Genomic DNA, 22,432 nt, shown 5'->3' with positions numbered 1-22,432 from the left:
CACGCTTCTCGAAGAGCTCCGACATCCAATCAGATTTGAGCAGGTGCTCCGTCTGGCCAATCACGAAGCTGTCTCCTCTCACACGCTCATTGTCCTCTTATAATCTCTAGTAGGAAGTAATTTTGTGTTTGTTTCGTGTTATTTATCACGCAGCTCTCACGCTGCTGCCTCTTCCTACGAAATACTCCATACCAACATGTCCAAATGTAAGTAAAAGAGTGGAGATGCCGGGGATTGAACCCGGGACCTCATACATGCGAAGCATGCGCTCTACCACTGAGCTACATCCCCATTGGTTCTTTTCGTGTAAAAAATATATCTTGTTTTCATCCTTACTGAAGTTGCTTCATTGACATGTTTTTGCTGTAGTGTATCCAGTGTTGGGAGATTACTAGTATTTTTGCCAAGGTGGACCTCACTTTCAATAAAGATTTCATATGTTGTCAATATCTCAATATCAGCAGTGTGAAAGATCAGTTTACATTTTGCTAAACATTTCATAATAGTGTCTTAAAGGATCAATATGAAGATAGAAATACAGCAAATAAATACCACAAATATTACAATATCCAATATAAACCACAATGTTATGAACAGGCACATTACTAAAACGAACAATCTGTTTTGTTTCTGTGTACAATGTCTCAAAATGAATAATGGTAGGTATGGTATAAAACTATGGAGTTTGCCACAAGTTCGCTTTCTGCATGGTTGGTTGTGTTTAGAGCAGCATGGCGTGAGCTCTTTATGCCTGCTGTTGTAAAAAATCGCGAAAAATTGCTGCAACCACTTTAACCAAAACACAAATGTTACACAAATCCTTTCACTAGCTCCACCACACACCACACTGACATACAATGCCTAAACAATGCAGCTTAATTGTATGTAACAGTTAGCATGAGCTACGGGTAAATTAGCAGTTAGCGTTAGCTACTGGCTAATCAGCAATTAGTGTTAGCTACAAGCTGATTAGCTGATAGCGTTAGCTACTGGCTAATTAGCTGTTAGCATTAGCTTCCGGCTAATTAGCCGTTAGCGTTAGCTACTGGCTAATTAGCTGTTAGCGTTGGCTGGCAAGTGTCACAAGAAAAACACCTTTCATAGTTAATTACTTAAAAAAAAAATACTTACAGCTCCCACAGCGGCTGTCTCTCTTTGGATAGTTGGCATGTATCTTTCAGAAACAGTTGCTGAGCAAATTCTGACTCATATTGTCCCAGGTTGGCGAAACAGTCGAGTGGAAAATGTTATCAAAAATAAAATTCAGCCACTCTGCTCTTTTGACCTTGGAGATGTAGAGACTTATGCTCATCTTTACAGTTAAAAACAGAGCATTTCGCATGCCTACTTCTTACTTTGGACATAGCACGGGACGCGGGCCTGTTAGGGCGGTGACCAAGTGACCAGGACATCACATCACCTTGTTTCAGCACAGGTAAGCCAGAGATTTACATGCACATGTTAGTTTATAGTAACTTTATTGTAGTTTGTCATGTTATCATAATTATATACTTTGACAGCAAAGACATATAGAGCCTAAGTTATACTACAAATAAGCCCACAATGTTTTTAACATACAGTATGAAATGTCACTTGATGTAAAATTTGGCTCCTACCTACAATAATATGACTGGAGCTGAAATTAAATATTTTTCAAATTCTGCCTTCTCAGTTAATCAATCAAAACTCCAAAAAAATATAAAGTTTGTCATGATTGCATCATTTTACATTTAAGAAGCTGGAACCATTTACATTTTGTATTATTTGCTTAAAAAATGACTGAAATTTTAGGATTGCTCAATATTCATCAATAAACTGAATAATAACTGAATTATAGTTTCAGCTCTAAATTTGACATTAACACAATACAAACACAGGAAATTATACTTTTGTTTTGACTTTTTAATTTTTTTGATAAAAAAAACATTTCAAGCAAAAAATAAAGTATTCCACAGTTGACAATATACAGCATGCACAAATTTAAAATAATACAAAGTTTGATTTAACTGACAGGTTTTACATTGTCCTCAGTGTTAGTTACAGCTCTGGTCTTAATTCCACCTTCTATTGAGGCACTTGGATAAAAAAAACAAAACAAAACAAAACATTGATGATGAAGCTGTTATACATATGCAGGAGTACAGTAAATGGCAATTTGAATGTTTGTGTAATTTTACATTTTATATAGTCTTCAGTGTGTTTTAGGGGAAATTTATATTTATATATCTATCAATTTTCATTAATTTTTAAATAAAAAAAAATTACACAAATTACATTTTAATTTCTAATTAGGGGACTTGGACTCATAATGACCACAAAACTGATGAAGACTATTTCCTGAGATTCCCTTTAATTAATTTATTTTCAAATGTATTATTAATGTATGTAATGTATTGTAAATGTATTATTATGTATTTAATTTATTTTTTTCCCTTTTGATTTACTTCACAAAGTGCAATTATCTTGTAATTGGTGTAAATATTTTTTAACTGTTGAGTTTGCCACCTTGTTTTTTATTTGTGTTGTTCTTGTTTTGTTGCTAATCTTGTACACACTTTGTTTCTGTAACAATTCAAATGATCCAATTGTGGAAAAAATAAAGGCTTATGTTATGTTATGTTGTCTTGTCTCACGTTATTCTTAATTTTGACCTTACAGTGCAGTCGTATCACCTTCCTTGCCCTCACCTCCCTCTTCCTCAGACCAGATGGCACTTCCAGAGAACTGCTTTAGATCTATCAACAGTCCGGGCCCTCCACTTGCTTCTCCTTTGTCTCCCACTTTCTCCTCTGTCTCTCCCTTCGCGTCTGCCTTATCTGTGAGCCTGGCTTGCTCCCCTGCCTCTGAACTCTCCACACTTGAGTTATCATCTGTGGTGTCACCTCCTTTTCCCTTTGCCTTGTCACACTGCTCCTCACTATCCTCCTCCTCCTGGTCATCTCCCTCGCTGTCACTCCCCTGGGAACCTCCCTCCTCCACCTGTCCCTCCTCATCTCGGATTTCCTGCATTTCCTCCTCATCCTCTTCAGTGTCGCTCTGAGGCCACAGCTGGACTCCGAGGCGTGACCCCAGAGCTAAAGCTGCTCCTCTCACCTGGTCCCTGAGCCCTCCCTCCTTATACACCATGCGTCGCACAGTGTATTCTCCATTGGCCTGCTTGTTCAACTTTTTGTACAAGAAGATCAGCAACAAAAGTAAACCTATCAGGCAGAAAAAAAGGATGAGTACAGTCTGATCGGATGATGAGATGGCGTCAGTCATTCCTGAAGTGAAGAGAGAGAAAAGGGGTTAGCAAGGTTACACATTGGAATTTATGCTTTTGAATGACTTTGTATTCATCGTCCCTTTACGAAATAACAAACAAGAACAACATAGAAGAGGAGAAAAAAAGAAAAAGAAAATCAAGGCCTTCTGGTATGGGGTGTGTGTAATGGCGAAGGCAGGCTGTTGCATTTGGTTATTGTTGTTGTCGTTGTGTGTGTGTGTGTGTGTGTGTGTGTGTGCACGCGTGCATGTGTGTAAGTATAGGGGGCAGCCCAAAAGATAGGAAACGAACAAACAAATAAGAAAAAAAGTAAGGAGGGGCAGAGCCCCCTGGCAAAGGTGGTTAATGAGGTCCCATGTTGTAACCATATATTGACATCTAGGGTCATTTTCATCCACATTTTGTAACAGTTTCTTCTCTTTCTCTTGCCACCAAGCTTTGTTTTTGTTTGTGCTGTGTGAGGGGCTTCAATTTTTGTGCAGGCTTGCTGTTCTCCCATTTCCCGCTTTATGTTAAGCAAAGTTAGCTGGCTGTAACTTTAAATTTGCTGTACAGACAAGGTCTTATGTGACATTCAGAGTATATTCATGAATCAAAGTCTGACTGTCTGCACACGGTTCTCAACAGAGGTGGCTGAGCCAGCAGCTAGCAACTAACAGTGCTGACTCCATAAACAGTGTTAACAGTATTAATAATGGTGACAGAACTAACATTTTGAACATGGGAAGAAAACTGGAACGTGGATGATTTGCTTCTGCAACGATGACATCTTTTTACACAGATATCCCGCTATAGGGTCGATACAAAGTCCCTTCTTTATGCCGTCTTTGTATTTTTACACAGAACCAAAAAACAGCGGCATCATCCCACTCCAGTGTGGGATTTTAGGTAGTATGCTGGCATTGCGGAAGCAAGAGAGGCGTGATGGGCATGACGTTTAACACAGCACTGTCGGCCTCTAGTGTGACATGTAACATATGTCTTGAAGAGGCAGTGTAAAAGAGGCACAATGACTCACATGCACTAATATGACTTTATATAACTGTTACAGCACAGAGAGAGGTGACATGACTTTACTCTCTGATCAGGATTCATTTACTGCAATTAACAGGACAAAAAGTGTTATGCAGCAATATTGCTTTGAATTTAGTAGCCTATCCCCTTGTTTCAGGCAGTTTTGAAGAAAAACAAACAAAAAAATCCTTGTATGCGAGGAAGACTAGATGATGCCAGCTAATTTCCTGTTTTCCTTGGAGTTATTGAAATTCCACCAGAGGTTTCACTCGCTGCTTGAACCATGTCACAGTCAAGAGCACCATGAATCCTCTCAGTGTTATCAAGCTATAAATCCCACAAAACTCTTACAGATTAGATTTAGAAATGTACTTTACCTCCTTAGAAAATTTCCTGGTAAGTAGAAAAATGCCGCTAGCTTGGTGTCACAGTTGCAGGCACAATTTTGCAATCCTTGTACTTTAAAGCAGTTATGAAGTTGCCATCAGAAGAAGATCCATGGGTAGATTTATATTCAGGATCTAGAAAGAAGAAAATTAGAAAACTCAGTGCACGGTGCCTCCAGCTAAACCTTTGGCTTGACATAAAAGATTATCTATTCACTTCAATTTTGATTTTTCCAAGGTATTATATTTCAGTAGTGGCTGAATTTCACCATAAAATACTATTTTCAGTGCTGACATTTGGACCTGACACAGTTATAAAAAGAAAGTTTAGAGACGTACACTGGAGACGTAACAGGAAGTCTGTATTGCCTTGATCTTGCTTGACTGTAAAATGTTAGCGTCGTCTGTGGTGACAGGAAGCTAGCAGACCGCTCACAGTGCTGCTGGTTTCCTGTCAAAATGATAATTGAGCAGCATCAGTCAGCCTGCTATGGGGGGAAACCTTTGTTAATCATGATTAATCAGACTCCACCTGATCAAACATAAAGTGTCGCAACATAATGTCAAATAAAATGTGAAATAAGTGCACTTATCATGCAGTAAGAGCTGAAATGCATGAAGATAACTGACCTAGGAGGTAAATTAATGCCTCGAGTACTATAATTAGACAACTACTTAAAACAAAAGTCCATTCAGGGAAAGATTTCAGTATCTGAAATAATAAATATGTACATGAGGAGTTGTAATGAAATACAGAAAAGCACAAAACATGAGGCTTTTGATAAATTAAGAATAAACGAGTTAAGAGGCGATTTCAAATGTTAAAAAAGGAAGGAAATAAACTTTAAAACACTTACCCAAGTTGTGACCTGCAGATAATGTTTGTGGTGCCCCGACACAAAACCTGCTACTAGATTGTTTAATTTAGGGTGCTTTCGAATCGTGTGACAGCATGGGTGTGTGTGTGTGAGTGTTTGTGTGTGGAGACAGAGAGACAACGAGAGATAGAGAGAGAGAGGGAGTGATGCATGAAATGTGGTAAAGAAAGCTCGCTGCAGCCCTTTGAGGTAGGTGAAGGCTGAAAGGGGGAAGAACACAGATTCAAGACGAAATGAGGCAGGGTGTGGCGGAAAGAACACATGAGAAAAAGTGTAGTTATTTATGGAACGAGAAAGACATATACATTTGAATTTTCCCTGCCAATTGACTTATGTCAGTCTCAGTTTGCAGAGCAGGTACAGGTTACAGATATTAGGTGAATTTTAAGAACATTTATACACTTGATTGACTAGAATCCGCCTGAAGAAAACTGATACAGTATACTTATTTCCTGTCACTAATTTTAGCCTTGTATAAGACCATGTCAGTGGGTTGTCAATAGCAAATCCACGAAGGGCAGCTGAGGCTTTCACACAGGGGTTTTTGAAAAGTCTCATCATCAAAACTCAACTTTTTAAGTAGGAGTTATCTGTGTTTGACAGTACACGATAAACGAAGGAGCTTGTGACATGTATTCTACACAAATGGTTGTTATATTGTCATATTTAATGCTCATTTAATTATCATAGGCTCTATGGAGTTATGGTGGACACTTATTAATCTGCTCCTGTGGATCTTGGATATGTGTAACTGCAAGTCACTCGGCATACAGATTAATGTCTGTTGTTATTGTATCTTACTGGGTCATATTGTTTGTGTTTTTACGAGTTTTCTATGTTTTTTTTTCTACACTTGATGCAACACAAATCACCCTCCAGGACAAATAATAAAACTGAATTGAGTTTGATTAACAGTGTTAAATCAGCCTAACCCGAGAATTAAACCACAATATGCAAAAAAAAAAAAAAAAAAAAGAATAAAGCTTATTATTATACACTACTGAGTTGAACCAAAGGTAAATGAAGAACACATCAAATTTAAATGTTGCACAGAGCTTCTTGAAACAAGTTGTCCACATCCTGTTTTTTTAGCCCCCACACGCTACGAAAACCACTGTACCAAATCCGTACAGTCATTTTACATTGTGTCACTCAGTTGAGGATGTAAGCGAGTTCCTGGTGTACTCCCATGGGGAAATTTAATTATACAGATAGACTGTGAACCTGCTATAGAACACACACACACATATGTATATATATATATATATATGTATGTATACATACAATATCAAGACCAGAAGATGCCAGAAATCACCTTTACTTACCTTGTTTGGAATTATAAAATGAGAAAAATAATTTTTAGTTTTTTTTCCTTCCTTGGGAATTGAGTTTTATTAGCACACAAGATGTGATAAAAAATTAAAAAATAAAAAAAATAAATAAAAATGAACATAGCACTAATTGGTCAGGAAAGGTAAGAAACCTGAAAGGAGCTTATTGTGAAAACTTCCCCTCTAGAATTTGTAATATATGGAGGTATTTTCGTAGTATTGTAATGCATTGTATTGCATTGCATCATATCTTACCGTATTGAACCGCAGTTTCTAAAGAAGAATCAACAGTCATCTGTGGGACCTCCTTGTCATTTTTTCAGTCAATTTAATCGTCCACCTGTTGACCACAAGTCAGTTAATGAGACATCTTAAGAATTTTTTTAAGTGTGAGAAATCCAAACAATAAATACCAAGGAAAGCTGATATAAAATGTGAGAAATCTTCAAGGTGTTGCGTCCTTTATGGAGACAATGTGTTTTGTGTGTGTGCATATGTCGAATTATTGTAGGCAGCAGTTGCTTGGCACAACACACTCACACATACGTTTGCTATCCAAACATAACTTGGCCAAGTCATTATCACAAATACAAATATAATATCATGATCACAACATTTCTCAGTAAATAAAAAGCCATTCCATTAATACAAAGGAGGAATGAATGTTTATTGAGTTTCACATGGAGTCTCATTTAAACCTGCTACTGGTTTTACAGTAAGTGTTAAGAAGTCAGTGCATAAAAGGAATATAAATCAATAAAGTAATAAAGGGATAAGCTTGTGGAATGTACCATTATTACACGATCATTTACTCATGGAGAGGTAACAGAAAAATGCCTCTAAATGTAATGTAATGAAAAAACCCACAAAACTAAAATAAAAACAAGATCTTTCCACCTTTTAAAGGAATACATCGCCCACAAAATACTCACACTGTGTTATGTGAAATTCACGAAAAAAACTTTTTTTCACTTCCACAGTGAATTAAGAATCCAAAAACTGAGAAAATTCTTAATGACTTGCGTTACAAAGGGGCTGCATTTAACTACAGCATAACTGTATCAAAACCTATGTTTTTTCTTGTTAAATATAATCCATGTCTCATGTATCCAGCTGTATGCTCAGTACTTTCCGAACACATTTTTTGCTAAAATGATGTAAGGCGCCTTTCATGTGAATTACGTCTGTAAATTAGTTCACACACATGCATTTGCCAAAGCGTGCGTCTTGTGTGTGGAAGTGTTTTAAATGGTACGTTTCTATTGAAAATTAATGTTTGGGAAGTTCTGAGCATATGACTAGATAATTATCATTCACACTGTTAACCGGGTTTTAGTTTTGCATATAATGGATTACAACTCATTTGCACTCTTACCTAATTTTCATATTTTGCATCTACTGTTATGCTGTCTTCCTGTATGTTGCACTTTGTCTATCTGCACTCTTCCAATTTTTCTTTGCATCTCATCTTATCTTATAAATGAGACTTGGTTGATACTGCAAGGGTAATTGGACTTAAAGGATTTTTTCTTATTTGGGGTTTTTTTGTTCACCATGTTGGCATGCAAGAAAAGCAACACTTTTGAGTTATTGACACAGAAAAGGTCATTTTATGGGCGAAGCATTCCTTTAACACCAATATAAATGTAATAGCAAAACTGCAGAAAATGCAAACCTTTCTCACCTTTCTCGTCGCTGCAAACAATTTCCTAAACTGCTAATCTGAATAAATAAAGTGTGCTTCAGTGAGACTGCACTGTAAATAGTGTCGGTTTATATATGCATGTACTCTGTACAGCACAACTTAGGCCCTGTATCCACCAGGCAACTCTGATTTTAGCTAACAGCTCTGAAAAGAAGCGACGACTAAACCAGAGAACCCGTTTTTTTCGGGGGCACAAAATACTGCAGCCTTTCCACACATGTCAAAATAAGGAAAGAGGCAAGCATTTCTGTGTGTTTATATCTTAATGTGGACAAATGTCTTGCCATGTAATATGACAGGAAACCTCACACGGCTGCAGCTCTCTCCTCATAACACGAGGTACAAAATCACAAGTGTCACCTTTTCATCGACTGCAAAGACTACACAGAATTACGATACATATAAATATTCAACTACGCTCCCATCAGCTATTACATAATTCTTACTGTCAAAGGTCATAATTTGTGAACCAGAAGTTTCTCCTACCGTTTACCTTATACATAATGAAATGTTAAAATAAAGCACAAGTCACACAATGAGTTAACAACTGGGGGTTTGATATGACATCACAGTTTAGCAGCTTTAACTACCTGATTAAATAGCCCTAATGGTTACTTTGTGAGTGCTTTGGAGAAAGAAAATTATATCGGAGGTACTTAATCGCTTTGTTATAGTGCGTCAACCTTCATTAGCTTAAATATAATGCTTTTTACCACTACTTTGTGCATTAACTTGAGGCAATGGTGCCAATGTAACGCCTTCAAAGCCCTTCGAAATTAGCGTCAGGATTTTGCAAAGCTCAAAGCTGAACTATATGCACCACCACTAAACAGCTGCTACAATACTCCTTCATATGAAAAACAAAATCTCACCATCAGAAATCACTCTATGCAGATGACACCCCGTTCTCAGAAAACAATCACAGAAAAAAAAAAAAATTGTGGCCTCGTTTCCATCACAACAGTTGACCTGGTTGTAAGCAACTGTGACTCACAGTTGGCCGCTACACTACACTACATTCTTCCACTCACACAGCTTAAGGTACTGTTGATTCTAGTAAGGCTATGGTCTATGGATTTAGTAGGAATGCCCTCTGAATGTAGTGGTTCCTCTGCCTCGCTCATACATCCCCATCCTCAATCCGAGCCAGCTGCCTCTCGAGCAACTCGATTCTCTGGCTCTGAGCAAGGACGACCGCACGTAATGCCTTCATTTCTGCTAACAACTCGTTCAACAGATCCTCCTGACAGAAGGTGGGAGAGAGAAGAAACAAGTCAGAACTTTTAAACATTTGAACAGGGTTCCCTTACATTTTCATGAACAAAATTTCAAAACTTTTTCATGACTTTTCAAAGACCCCAATTGTTTTTTCTTTACCCCACTTGCCCAGCGTTTTTCAAATATACAATATTCAATTGTTAAAAATCCAACAGTAATTTATTAAAAAAAAGAAAAAAAAAAATTAAGACATGCCTTCCAAAACTGTGGTTTTCAAAAATAAATTTCAAGAAAAGAAAACCACATGGTTTTTCTGTTTTTTTTTTTTTTTTACATTTTCAATAAAAATTGCCAAAAAGATTTAAAATATTAGATGTATATTAACATATATTAGAGCTACATTACATTTTCAGCTATAGAAAGAAATGTGTCATATTGCATTAATTTGAATTGATTCACACAACAAATTTCACACAAAACATGACTTTTTCAGGCCTGGAAAATGTAATTGTGGATTTCCATGACTTTTCCAGGTTTTCCATGATTGTGGGAACCTTGTTTAACAACAGTAAAGTCAACGTGTCTCATTCTGTTGACTCACCTCTCTCTTCGGCCTCTCAGCATTTCCATCTGTCTCCTTCGTGGCTGCCCGTGGCTGAGGCACCTCTTCCTCTGTCTCCCTGGTGGAACAGCTAGATGTAGATGTAGATGTGGGAGCTGCTGTGTTGCCTGCTGAAGGCGAGGCGGCCCCAGTCCCAGAGTCTTGCGAGACGAGCTTGGGTTTGCTTCTGAGGGTGTCTCTGTGCTTGGATGGAGGAGCTGAGTAGCCACCACTCAGAGAGACCAAAAGGGGCGGTGCATCCTGTCCAGCGATCCACTCATCAGCCAGGAGAGCCGGCTCCAAGCCAGCTGTGTCAGGGTAAAGGTCTCCCTGAAACAGATCAGACTGGGGAGGCAAGATGGAGACGGAAAAGTGTTTTAATTATATAGTTATGGACAGACTTCCCGGGCATTGTATCTGTACAAAAACATACATTTTTGTCTAAACTGATATTTTAAATTTTAAACAAAGGGTGTATAATGAATTTTTCTACCATTTACTGTCACTTTTCTTTAGGAGCCCCTGCTTTTTTTATTGAGTTTCATATGACGAAGGCATTCCTCGAGCACACCACTTTTCATACTTTCATTTTTTTTTCATTTTTTTAAAGGCTTTGCATGGCTTACCTTTCGTGGTACAGTCATAGAGATGGGCTCCACTTTCCTTTCATGCAGTTTGTAGAATCTACAGAAGACCAGGAAATGAGTAATCTTATTAAAGGATAAGGCAGGCGTATTTTACTTTCTTCTTAATTAAAAACAAAACACAAAAAGACCAATGCTGACATCTCCTTAAATGCTTTAGTAGTTATCGATCCTAACTGTGGCACCCGACGCAAATCAACCCAATCGTGCCTTCAGAAAATATATACTCTCTCTCTCTCTCTCTCTCTCTATATATATATATTCCCAACACATACTTTAATTCTAAATAAAGGCTCAATAACTCTCTATAACAGCTGGGCGCTTTAGTTTTTGGCAAACATTACTCAAGCTGGAGTAAATTCTCCAACACCTGTCAACTCACACCAATTTGTTTGACAATAATAATAATATAGAATATATCACCAGCCCTGTAAAAATATTTTGAAGTAATTCACAGAGTATGAAGGAAGACATGTTGAAGCGTCTTTACCTGGCGATTTCACACTTGTTGACATCGACACCTCTTTTACTAAGAAAGCCCGCTCCTCTCTGAGGCTCCTTGCTGCTGTATAAGCTGAGGAAGTGAACATACGGGGATTCGTCTGTCACTTCAAAATACCGGATGGTGCAGTCCCCCTGAAAGATAACCTCATTAATACGGCTGAACCGAAAATGAATGGGAATTTACACAAAATGTAACATTTGAGTAAATAGCATGCAATGCTGAGGTGATACCTTTCCACACAGGTAGACCATGTTCGTGTCAGGGTCATAAAAAGGTAAAAGAACCCCATTACTTGTATCCATCTCCTGCACTGCCATCGGCTCAGAGAGATCCTTCTGTGGAATGAAATTAAATTAAAAAAAACAAACATGAATTTAATGCCACTTGTAATTAATGTCATAGAATATGTTCATTCAACCCACCAAACAAATGCTGATGTTGGACGATTCTGCAAAAGCCCCAATTATGTTCAACGACAGTTTGACATTTCAAAATGTAACACCAGCATTACTGATGCCGACCTGTTGATTCTGATTTTGACCTTTTTTCGTTTTCAACAGCACACAAACATTTCTATAACTTTTCTGACGAAAATCCAACTGTATGCTGATAATAACATCTACTAATAACTTGACAACTCTGATCATCATCCATTCGTGACTTTATATACATATGTTACCGCATATGTACCTCCAAATGTCCCTTAGGTTTAGTATTAGTACATCTTCTCTGTATATAAATTTAACTCATAGTATCCCATAGTTAGTGTTTTTTTGTATGTTTTTTTGAATCTTTTCTTTTGTTTTTGATGAGTATCTTTCCCTTTTTAAAATATTTTCAAATGCACGAATGGAGACGCATTGTTAGAACAGCGACTGCACTATAATTTCTGTTAATAAAAACGAATATTTGCAACAAAAAACAGTAACTTTGGGAGATATCCACTTGATTTGACCTACTCAGACAACTGAACAACAACAACTTTTTTGCTGACTTAGCTGGGATAAATGTGCTATATGTCCATCCCTCCTACTAAATAACTCTTACACCACTTCCTGCACCTGGGGTGAACGTACAGGAATGTACCTTGGAGGACTTACCGTATCCCATAATGCCAGCTGTCTCTCACTCATACGGCTGAAGCCTGTGGTCAGGATCTTCCCATCTGAGAGGAACACAGCTCTCATCGGCCTGGTGCCGTCGTGGACCTTCTCTTTCATCTTGGAGAACAACAACAGACTGATTAAGGACTAAATGTGGAAGCAACACAGCAAAGACGCACTATGGGATCATTTGAGTATCAGGGTGTCTACACGGATGTTGTTGTGTATAACTGCTTTTGTATGCATCTCTTCGGGGGGCAATACACCTAAAATCACCTTGAGGATGGTTCCCCTTCGTGGGTCAATGACACGCAGAGCCTTGTCCTTGCAGACAGTACAGACAGCGCTGCCGTCCTTGTTCCAGCTGACGCTGTAGATCACGTCTGGATGGGCGTCGCTCAGCTGGTACACAAGCTCCCCCGTGCCAACGTTCCACACACAAATCACGTTATCGCAGCCTATAGAGACGAAGACACATCAATCAATTCTTTAAGTGCTTAAGTGCTAAATGCATGAACATTAAAGAGACTGGTGCATTGTGATCTGAGAATTTATGAACTAGAAATGGGCCTCATATAAGAAACAATATACAAATTTTCCCTTATTTTTGCTCAAATCAAGGATATGCCCTACACATGCATCAGGCCTTGCTTTCAATTAACTGAAACCTTTTTGCATGTGTGTCTTGACTTTTAATATTTCAGCACATTTCCTTGAAATCACATTTACTTTGTTAAAGTTTATTAAAAAGAAGCCTTGTATCAGTTTCACTCTGCATAAGTTCTTCTTTTTACAGCTGGGTAAGAGCGGATTTGGGTGGTTAGGAGTGTTTGGTGAATCTGGAGTTAACTTTGTTTTTTTCTCTTACCAGAAAATTAAAAGAAAATATAAGAGTGATTTAAAAGAATGTTGCTGCATGAGGCCCAGCATGTGTTATAACTATGAAGAGCTTTAAATACCAAGAGGAGGACTGAAATCGAAGCGCAACATGTACATGAGTACAGTTCTGAAAACAGGAAGCCACTGTGGGCTTCTGAAGATCAGAGTTATGTGGTGTGATCGATTTAAGGGGCAGCAGAGAGGAGACAGAAGGATAAACCCTTTATAGATGTGGAGTTGGACACAAGACATTTCAAGCCTGAGTTCAGAGATCTAGGAGACTGGCAAAATAGGATTACTTCACTGTGAGGATGAGTCAGTTCCCTAAAAGGCCTTGAAAATGTGTTTTCTCAATCAGCTTCTTACTGTGAGCAATGAGGCTCCATAAAAAGACAACATTTGCAGCCCAAGTTTGACTAGTTCAGGTTATTTCACGAGATTCCTGTATTTGTGTCACTGGTTTGAGTCTGACTGAGCTCAGGTGGAAAAAAAGAAAAAAATTGAGAATAGGAACATCTGAATAAAAATGTGATGAAAGTTATTTAAATTTCCCACAGAGTCCAGATTAAGAGGGACTAAGTTTGTGAGTGTTTAACTCTTGATAAACACCCCCCCCCCCCAAAAAAAAAAAATTGACAGCTACCGAGAAATACTTGAGGTTTAAAACCAAGTTTATAGGCACTTTAATATTTCTTTCTGATGTTTATTTTTGTTAAAGAGGTAAGTGATAATCTGGTCCCTTTGATTTCATCATGTTTTATCACCTTAAATTTCTGAGTCTTGTATTGGACACCAACTCCATTATTTGCCTAATTATTTTATGTAAACATCTTAATAGTTCAACAAGATATGGGGAATAAACAGAGTAACAGACAGCAGAACGTTGTGTTGTGTGAGGAAAACATCTTGTACATCATTGTCTGCTTGAGTGTTTGTTTTGAGATACACACTGGATTTATTTCAAAAGTGAAACAACATCCAGCAGCTTCGCAGCGAAGTGTAATTATTTTTCAGGTGTATCACGTTCTCCGTTAAACTTGCATTGCATCCTTTGAGTTTGGGGGAATCCAGTTCCTTGCTTGTATAATGCAGCGGCATTTGAACTGTCTGTCACTGAACACCAACACAGTGAGATCAGAGCTGCTCTTCAACTCTCACTATTTACAAGCGGAAGAGTCACTTTTCTCAGAGGACGTGACGTGTTTGGCACATGGATAACATAACATAAGTATTCTTGGCAGACAGTTATTAACACTTTACAGTTGGGGGGGGGGGGGGGGGTGTCAAAATAATGTAACAGTTAATGTAACAGTAGTTTACCAGGGCACTCAACAAGGCTGGATTTTCAAAATAAACTCTTCCAGATGGTAAATGGACCTGCGCTTGTACAGTACTTTTACAGTAAATTTTGACCCCTCTCAAAGTGCTCTTGCAATACGAGTCAATAAAAGCCCCTTGTTTAAACAGTAGTTTACCGGGGGGGCATTGGATGGGGTTACTTCTTTCAAAATAAAAGCACCCAAATGGTAACAGGAATTTGCCTGAGGGCACTGGACAAGGCTGGAGTTTCTAAATAAAAGCCACCAGATAGTGACAGCAGTTTACCAGGGGGGCACTGGATAAGGTTGGTTTTCAAATAAAAGCATCAAGATGGTTACTATTTACTGGGGGGCACTAGAAAAAGTGAAATTTTAAAAATCAAATCCAAAAATACAATCAAATTTAAAGCTTTTTCAAATTTTTATCAGTTGCAGTGAATCAAAAAAAAGTCTTCAAACTTCTATCTAAGCCACTTTTAAATTCCACTACTCTCCTTATTTTTATCTAGAGATTTCATTTAAACTTTAAACCAGTCACAAAGTAATTATACTTTTCCTGTACATTTTTTTTTTATCAACTACTATTATTGCATACTTTCAGTGACAGAAGCCAAGACGTTGTGTTACGCTTTAGCCTTTTTTCTACATTTTATGCTTTTTTGAATGTATAAGGCATTTCTTATTTCAGCCTTTTAGATAATTTGAACCTTCAACAGTGTTACAGTTTAGCTTCCAGCTTCTCCAGAAATGTATTTCAGCTCTTAGCTTCTTTAGGTAAAGCCGTCCAGTCTCCAACCTCAGTTTCCAGGTTACAGCGAAGCTCTGCACCTTATTCTGTTAGCAATCACACACATTTTCCGCAGGTAATGCATTTTCTGATCATCAGAATTTGTTCAAAAGAAAAATATGGATTTTTTTTATGTGGCAACATTGACTGATATATAAAACTCCTTTGACATGGAGCGCCAGCACACACCCTTCTGGTTTTTGTTTTTATGTAAATGTATGTAAAACAGCACGATGCACGGTGGTATAGTTTAATTCCTGTCCCTATAGTGCTCAGGTAAAAGAGCAGTCATATTCTGACCAGTCATAGACAATCCAAGTCATTTTCTGCTATGAATAATGTGGCACTGGAATGTAATAAATGACATTACCTGCAGTCAAGAGGATATTGAAGGCAGTCGGGTGCCAAGCCAGGATTCCCACTCTTTTACTGTGTCCTTCGAGGGTCACAATGGCCTCAGTCATCGGGCTCGTCAGGCCTCCGTCTGGGATCTGCCACACCTTCAAACCACCAGACACAGCAGATGTGTGTTTGTGAATGTAACCTATTCAGGTGCATGAGGGCTACTGATGTTCTATGTGAGGTTTTTATAAAAAATAGCAGATTGTTTTTGGGGTCATGGGCAAGGAGAAAAGTGAAAGCGGTGCTGTCTAGGTGACGCTCAAAAACAGAAGGTCCTTGTTCTGTTTGCCTGTATTGCAGACTAGCTACTTTTCTGACAGCGGAAAAGACATACCAATGAGTGTATGGACAAGGATACAATTTACAGTGTTTTGGCTGATACTGAGCCACAAAATGCAAAAGAAGAAATACAGCGAAATCAAGGCTCCCTTGATTGAGCTCATTACATCTGGAGTCTTACTGGAATCAAATTATTGTAGTGAAAAAACTGTTCTGAAAAAGCACAGGATGCTAAAACATTATCGTCTCTTCGGCAATAATATGTATGAAGCTCGCAGAATCAGTAACTTCTTTAAAATCACTTCTCAAAATCCATTTTTATAGAATTTCTTTCATGTGTCTTTTTATTTCTTTTATTTATTTGCATTCATTTTACCTTTTTAATTCATGTTTTACTTATTTTATTTCCTTTTATTTCTGGTTTGGTTACCTTTATTGTTTTCTGTTGTTTTTGGTCTATTTCTTTGCATTTTATATTGACATTATGCATTTTGCATTATTTGTCCTCTGGTTTTAATTTGATCCTAACTCTGCCCTAGTTTCTTCTCGCTAGTGTTCAGTAGGCTTTCTGTTGTTGTATTGCTGCCCATGTATCCCATTTCTGCTTTGCTTTGTTTGTCAAAGCACTTTGTAAACTCCGCTTTTAAAGGTGCTACATAAATAAAGTTATTAATTATTATGTTACTCTCTTTACTGGACAAGCCTGGAAAGTGTTAACCTGCCTTCACTGTGCAGTCCTCGGAGGCACTTGCGATGATGTTGTCGTCATGCGGAGACCACTGGATGTCCAGCACCGGTGCTGCATGGCCGCACACTGTGGGACAGGACTGATCGATTCTGCCGCTCTGTGGGAGTAAAGGTGAAATCATGACACTGTGACTGGCGAGACACACTTTAACACATTACAGGAGTTTAACCTTTGTCCACTGTTTGTCTTGTAAAAGTGCTGCACATGCATTAACCAGACACAAAGCGAGGCGCCACGGACATGCTGGCATATTGCTTTTAGTAGCAGAGCAGAATATAGGAAACAGGCTTTTAAAAATATTGATCCATCATTCATTTGATGGCGAATATAATGCAGAAGGGGTCGAACCTTGCTGATCGGAACAACGAGGAAGGCCCCTCCTCCACCGGCTTCGATGATAACAGCGATGAATTTGGGGTTGACGGCACAGAGGGGCGTGTCCCACGTCACGCGTGACACTCGGACGTCGTCGATGCAGTGCTCTGCTTTCCACGCCTGGGCGAAAACGTGGCGGAACTTGCTCTGCCTGACCACACCTCGCCGGAAAGACATGTCTGCGGAGAAAAACAAAAAAACATGACAAGTAAACTATGTGGCACAATCAGCTGAAAACAGTAAAGAGAGAAAACGTGTGAGCAAAGTGATACTGCTGTGTACTTCCTGTCCAAACAACATTTAAATAATTCAAAAAAAGTTTAATACTCCACCGATTGTTTAAATCAGCACTCCAGCAAAAAACAAAAATGCTTGAGAAACTAACCACAAATGCCAAATTATGATTTTATTAATTTCCGTTCATAAAAACTGAAACATGCAGCTAATTAAGATCATATTTAGGAACTTTTTTTGAAGTTTTACAGCTAACAGAAGTACATTCTCAAAAAAGCAGCGCAGCACTATCTAGTCTAGCATCTAGTCTAGAAATTCGATTCATACGATATGCGCAAGAACATGTAGGACTTTTAACATTAGTCTGGTTGAAACATGGTCAGTAGAATTATGTTGAAAGAGCAGAAACAAAATAATGCATATGTAAAACGCAGGTGAAACAAAAAGCCCTACAAATTGTGGCTAATCCTGCTTATCTCCCTTTTTAAGAATTCGTAAAATTTCCCCCCGACAAGATGCTGCTGCAACCCAGAACATTCACAAAAAGTTTTTCATACCAAATGCAATAACTTTGCTAGATATGTCTGTTATTGTTGTCTGCACTGTGCATGTTGTGTTAACTATTGTATGTATTGTGATTTTACCATAAAGTGTTTTAACCGACCAGTGAAGCTAAAGGCAAATCATTACAGATTATTATTGTTATTATTATTATTATTATTATACATTCAGTTATTTTACAGTTTATCTGGCAAATTCTCAACATCTTTAGGCTGTTAGCGAGAGACAAAAGAGGCTGTCAAAACAGCAGGCAAATTCTTTCATACTGGGAGTCTGTCCTGAAAAGTACAGTCAGGCTTCAGTGGACAAAAGGGCATGATCCGCCTGAAACCAAAACACGCTGTGGCAGTGAGGGGAAGGGGGTTGGGCAGTAAGAGCTGCTGAGGCAGGGGAGCCAGTAACTCTATATGCCATCTACCTCACGCTTCACACTTGTCAAAGCAAATAATACTTTAGCAGGTATGCAGACTCGCTTGTGAGGATAAACCTGATCTGACATGATTGTTGCAAATCAAAATATTACACATATCAAGACTCCATCCTGCGATCGATGTGGACAGGCACCAGCTTCCAGTGGTGGAATGTAAATAAGTACATTTACTCAAGTACTGTACTTAACAGTGAATTTACTTTACTTGAGTATTTTCATTTCGTGCTACTTTATGCTTTTACGTCCCTACATTTCTGAGATATTATTTTACTATTTGCTTTACTACATTCATCCAAAAGCTTTGTTTACTTTACATGTTGAGATTTTTGCATAAACAGCACAAGAAGACTTTATAAAATATGCTTTGTTATAGATTAAATTACAAAAGCATTTATACAGCTGCGACAGTTAGCTGATTTATCAAATTTTCAGAATAATTTTGAGTTTTGGGGGGGTGTCATTTTTAAACGTGTATAATTTTGAGTTGATTTTTCTCTTCATCTTTTTTTCCTACAATTTGAGTTTGAGTGTGTTTTTTCTTTTTTAATAACTTTTGAGCTTTGAGATGTTTATTTCTTTCTTTCCTTTTTGGGATTTTTATTCCCTTTTTTGAATATTTTGGACTTTGGACTTCAACTACATTTTCTGCTTGTACTTAATTACTTTTACTTAAGTAACATATTAAACGCAGCAATTTTACTTGTAACATAGTATTTTCACAGGGTGGTATTGTTACTTTTACTAAAATAAAGGATCTGAATACTTCTTCCATTACTGCTTTACATCTAAGAATGTACATGCATATTTTTTCATATGGTGATTCTGTATGTGTATTTTGAAATACATAAATATATAAATAAACGGGGTATAGTAGAGCCCGAGACCGATACACCTCCATCGGTATTTAGATGTGTGTTAGTAAATTGCGTTCTGCTAGATAACGGAGCTTTTAAATGCCCATTATAACGTTACAAAACATCTACACAGCATTTTTACATAATGTCTGTTCGGGTTTCTATTGTTGTCTGCACACAACGCGAGAAAATGTGGATTTCGCAAAGAGTAACTACAGGCGTGAGAAACAAAGGACGTGCAGTAATGCGTAGTTTATCCAAGAATGATACATTTAGAGGAAATGGCAAGGTTATTAGTTCAAGTACAATAGCATACCTGGCTTTCGACCTCTCCTAATTGAAAAAAAAGGATCACCAAAGACTCGGGCGTGACAGGAGGCCAATAAAATAATCCGCCTCCAGCAGCAGTAACTTAATCCTCTCCTGTGTCCAGGCAGCCGTTCACGTCGATTGCGCAGACCTATAACAAAACATTAAAAATAAACGCCCGATCGTACCATACCACATTTGCAGCTATTCTCATGTCGGTTTGAGAGTAATTACGCATGTCTGATGTAGTAAAAGCTGAACCTGATAGCGCATGTCCAGTGCTGATATGAAGCTACATTAAATGGTGCACAGCGACGCTGAATGGAGCCGAGCTGACGGTGGCGGAGCTGGCGATGGTGTGGGAAGAAATGCGGACGGTGCTCGCCCAGTCTCCCGTAACAAACGACTGGTTTGAAGGATGGATTCAGCAGATCCCAGACACTTCCGCTCATGTCAGGACGTATCAAAGACACGCAGGAGTCAAGAGGAAAATCACCCGTCTACATCCACATTCCCGTCTGCCACACCGGATGTGCTTGCACAAAACCTGCCTTCCACTGCAATGAAAAATGAGCTGGTTTTAATGTGCGACTAAATATTGTTATTTTTCAAAAACTTTGTATTAACAGTTTTGATACCTGTGCATTTATTGGCATGTACAAGAATTTACAAATGAAAATAACAAGAAAAGTAAGTACAACTAGTGCACTAGAATAGACTCTTAAAGGGCTATGGGTACAACTAGACAGACAAAAATAAAATAAAATAAAATTAATTGCAATAACGCTCAATTTTAATATATATATACACACACATACACACACAGCTCACTTAGGTACTTCACTACTACTGTGTAGTACTGCATACATTACTATATACATCACTAACCTATTATTATTATTATGTCAAATATTTACAAGTATTATATCACTGAACAAAGATTTTGTTCCTCCTGGGAAAAAAGAGGAGTAACTAAGAGGGAGTGGATGTGAGTGAAGGGGACCTGGACTTTTGCAGTTCTTTTAATCTGTTAATTATTCTTTTTATTATAATTTTCAATAAATATATGAAATATATTGACTGGCTAAAATCAACAAAATTGCCTTAGTACACTAAGTCGACCATTACTCTTATGATATTTGTATCTTTATGTTCATTTAATGACAGCAGACTGGTTACTTTGTCAGCTATGCTAACGTTAACAGCATGCTAAGCTAAAATAAATGAAACAGCCTTAAGATAGTAGTAACTTTTAATGTAGCCTACTGTACCGGACAGCTTTTGTAGCTTAACATTCATTTCATGCCTTAACACGCTAATGCCATCAGAAGGTTCACATATATTAACATTTAAATTATTTCACATTAATGTGCCTAAAATCGCGATCGGAAAGTTGCTGTACACAGTTACAGTAATGAGAGAAATTACGTTAGCTAGCAAGTCAACATCACTGGACCAGAGATTGTTCATTCATTAAAAAATACACACACATATAAAAATAACGTCATATAAGTATAATACCTTTTTGTGCTGAAAAATGCTAAGACGATGAACTTACTGTCGAAATGTTGGTAAAATGTGAAGCGGCCGGGTTTCTACGCCGCCGTTTGACGATGTCCATTACTAAAGGAGGGGGCGGGCCTTCAGTCAATTCTTGGCAGCGATACGAGCACCGATTGGTCAAAATTCGCGGTAGCAGACGGCGAGGTGATTGGCCGCCACCGACGAGTGTTTCTCTTATACTTTCGCCCTAACCAGAGGGTTATGAGTTCGAATCCCACGGCCGACTCGAGCATCTCTGTGTAGAGTTTGCATCTGGTTTGCGTGTTCTCCCAGTATCAGCGTGGGTTTCATCCTTGTTCTCCGGCTTCCTCCCACAGTCCAAAGACATGCAGGTTAGTTAAATCAGTTACTCTAAATTTCCCCATAGATGTGTATGTGAGTGCTAATGATCATCAGCTCTGGGATAGTCCAGCACCCTGTCCAGTGTCAGCTGGGGCCTTGCACCACTATATGTTCAAAGAAGTATTAATGAATTATTTAGTTTCCTATTGTTAATTATCTTAAATTGTGTTAGTTTTTGTTTACGTTTAAACAATGTGTTAAACTGTCAATGGTCCTTCGGCGCCACCCAGTGTTTAACATGTCACAGTGTAGGTTGTTCCCAAATAAAGTTTTAAAGTGGGTGAAACAATTGGTTGAGATAATACATCAATCACAAACGGAGTCATTCCAATGATTATGATTTAAATATGATGATGTACAACCAATGCAACAGGTGGCTCCGTGGCGCAATGGATAGCGCATTGGACTTCTAGGCATGAACGTAGTAATTCAAAGGTTGTGGGTTCGAGTCCCACCGGAGTCGCACTTTTGCGCTGCTGTTTTGTTCCTTCGTTGAGTCTGCATTTGTCTCCTGTATACAGTCGCGAAAAAGAGCAATTCTTAAATCGTCAAAAATCCACAGTTTACTGTTTAGTCTGATTAACTTTGAGTTTGTCATCTGCACACAGCCAACTTCAACTCTTCCGAATACTATTTGGAGTTAATGTGTACTAAACATTGTACGAAATGAAAATTTACATCATGTTACATTAGCTACGTT

At 38.2% G+C, this 22,432-nt stretch overlaps 2 protein-coding genes and 2 non-coding genes across 5 annotated transcripts; 1 reads left to right on the top strand and 3 right to left on the bottom strand.

The window, feature by feature from the left end:
• Nucleotides 1-219: 219 nt before the first annotated feature.
• On the bottom strand, nucleotides 220-291 carry trnaa-cgc. The gene has a single exon. It is a non-coding gene; the product is annotated as a tRNA-Ala (tRNA).
• A 2,349-nt stretch (nucleotides 292-2,640) lies between these two features.
• On the bottom strand, nucleotides 2,641-5,766 carry si:ch211-119e14.1 (retrotransposon-like protein 1). Of its 2 annotated transcripts, none has more exons than XM_042511810.1 (4): nucleotides 5,523-5,766; nucleotides 5,005-5,116; nucleotides 4,657-4,800; nucleotides 2,641-3,200 (listed from the first exon to the last, which is right to left on the bottom strand). In XM_042511810.1, the coding sequence occupies exon 4, from the start codon at nucleotides 3,124-3,126 to the stop codon at nucleotides 2,653-2,655; it is 474 nt and encodes a 157-aa protein (XP_042367744.1). In that variant the 5' UTR covers nucleotides 3,127-3,200; nucleotides 4,657-4,800; nucleotides 5,005-5,116; nucleotides 5,523-5,766; the 3' UTR covers nucleotides 2,641-2,652. The 2 variants fall into 2 exon arrangements, with proteins under 2 accessions (XP_042367744.1, XP_042367743.1); XM_042511809.1 differs by having other exon boundaries at nucleotides 2,641-3,263; nucleotides 5,523-5,765.
• Nucleotides 5,767-7,516: 1,750 nt separating this feature from the next.
• Nucleotides 7,517-20,309, bottom strand: coro1b (coronin, actin binding protein, 1B). Its single transcript, XM_042512342.1, has 12 exons — nucleotides 20,089-20,309; nucleotides 19,835-19,978; nucleotides 17,413-17,618; nucleotides 17,039-17,161; nucleotides 16,006-16,135; nucleotides 12,927-13,108; nucleotides 12,648-12,767; nucleotides 11,778-11,882; nucleotides 11,533-11,678; nucleotides 11,025-11,082; nucleotides 10,399-10,743; nucleotides 7,517-9,822 (listed from the first exon to the last, which is right to left on the bottom strand). Exons 3-12 carry the CDS (start codon nucleotides 17,614-17,616, stop codon nucleotides 9,700-9,702), a joined length of 1,536 nt encoding a protein of 511 aa, XP_042368276.1. The 5' UTR covers nucleotides 17,617-17,618; nucleotides 19,835-19,978; nucleotides 20,089-20,309; the 3' UTR covers nucleotides 7,517-9,699.
• Nucleotides 20,310-22,107: 1,798 nt separating this feature from the next.
• On the top strand, nucleotides 22,108-22,195 carry trnar-ucu. Its single transcript is given in 2 exon segments — nucleotides 22,108-22,144; nucleotides 22,160-22,195. It is a non-coding gene; the product is annotated as a tRNA-Arg (tRNA).
• Nucleotides 22,196-22,432: the final 237 nt, after the last annotated feature.

The sequence above is a fragment of the Plectropomus leopardus genome, chromosome 23 (assembly GCF_008729295.1).
Source record: "Plectropomus leopardus isolate mb chromosome 23, YSFRI_Pleo_2.0, whole genome shotgun sequence".
Classification (NCBI taxonomy): Eukaryota; Metazoa; Chordata; class Actinopteri; order Perciformes; family Serranidae; genus Plectropomus; species Plectropomus leopardus.
The sequence above is the reverse complement of the archived record's forward strand: the minus strand, read 5'-3'. Positions and strand labels throughout refer to the sequence as shown.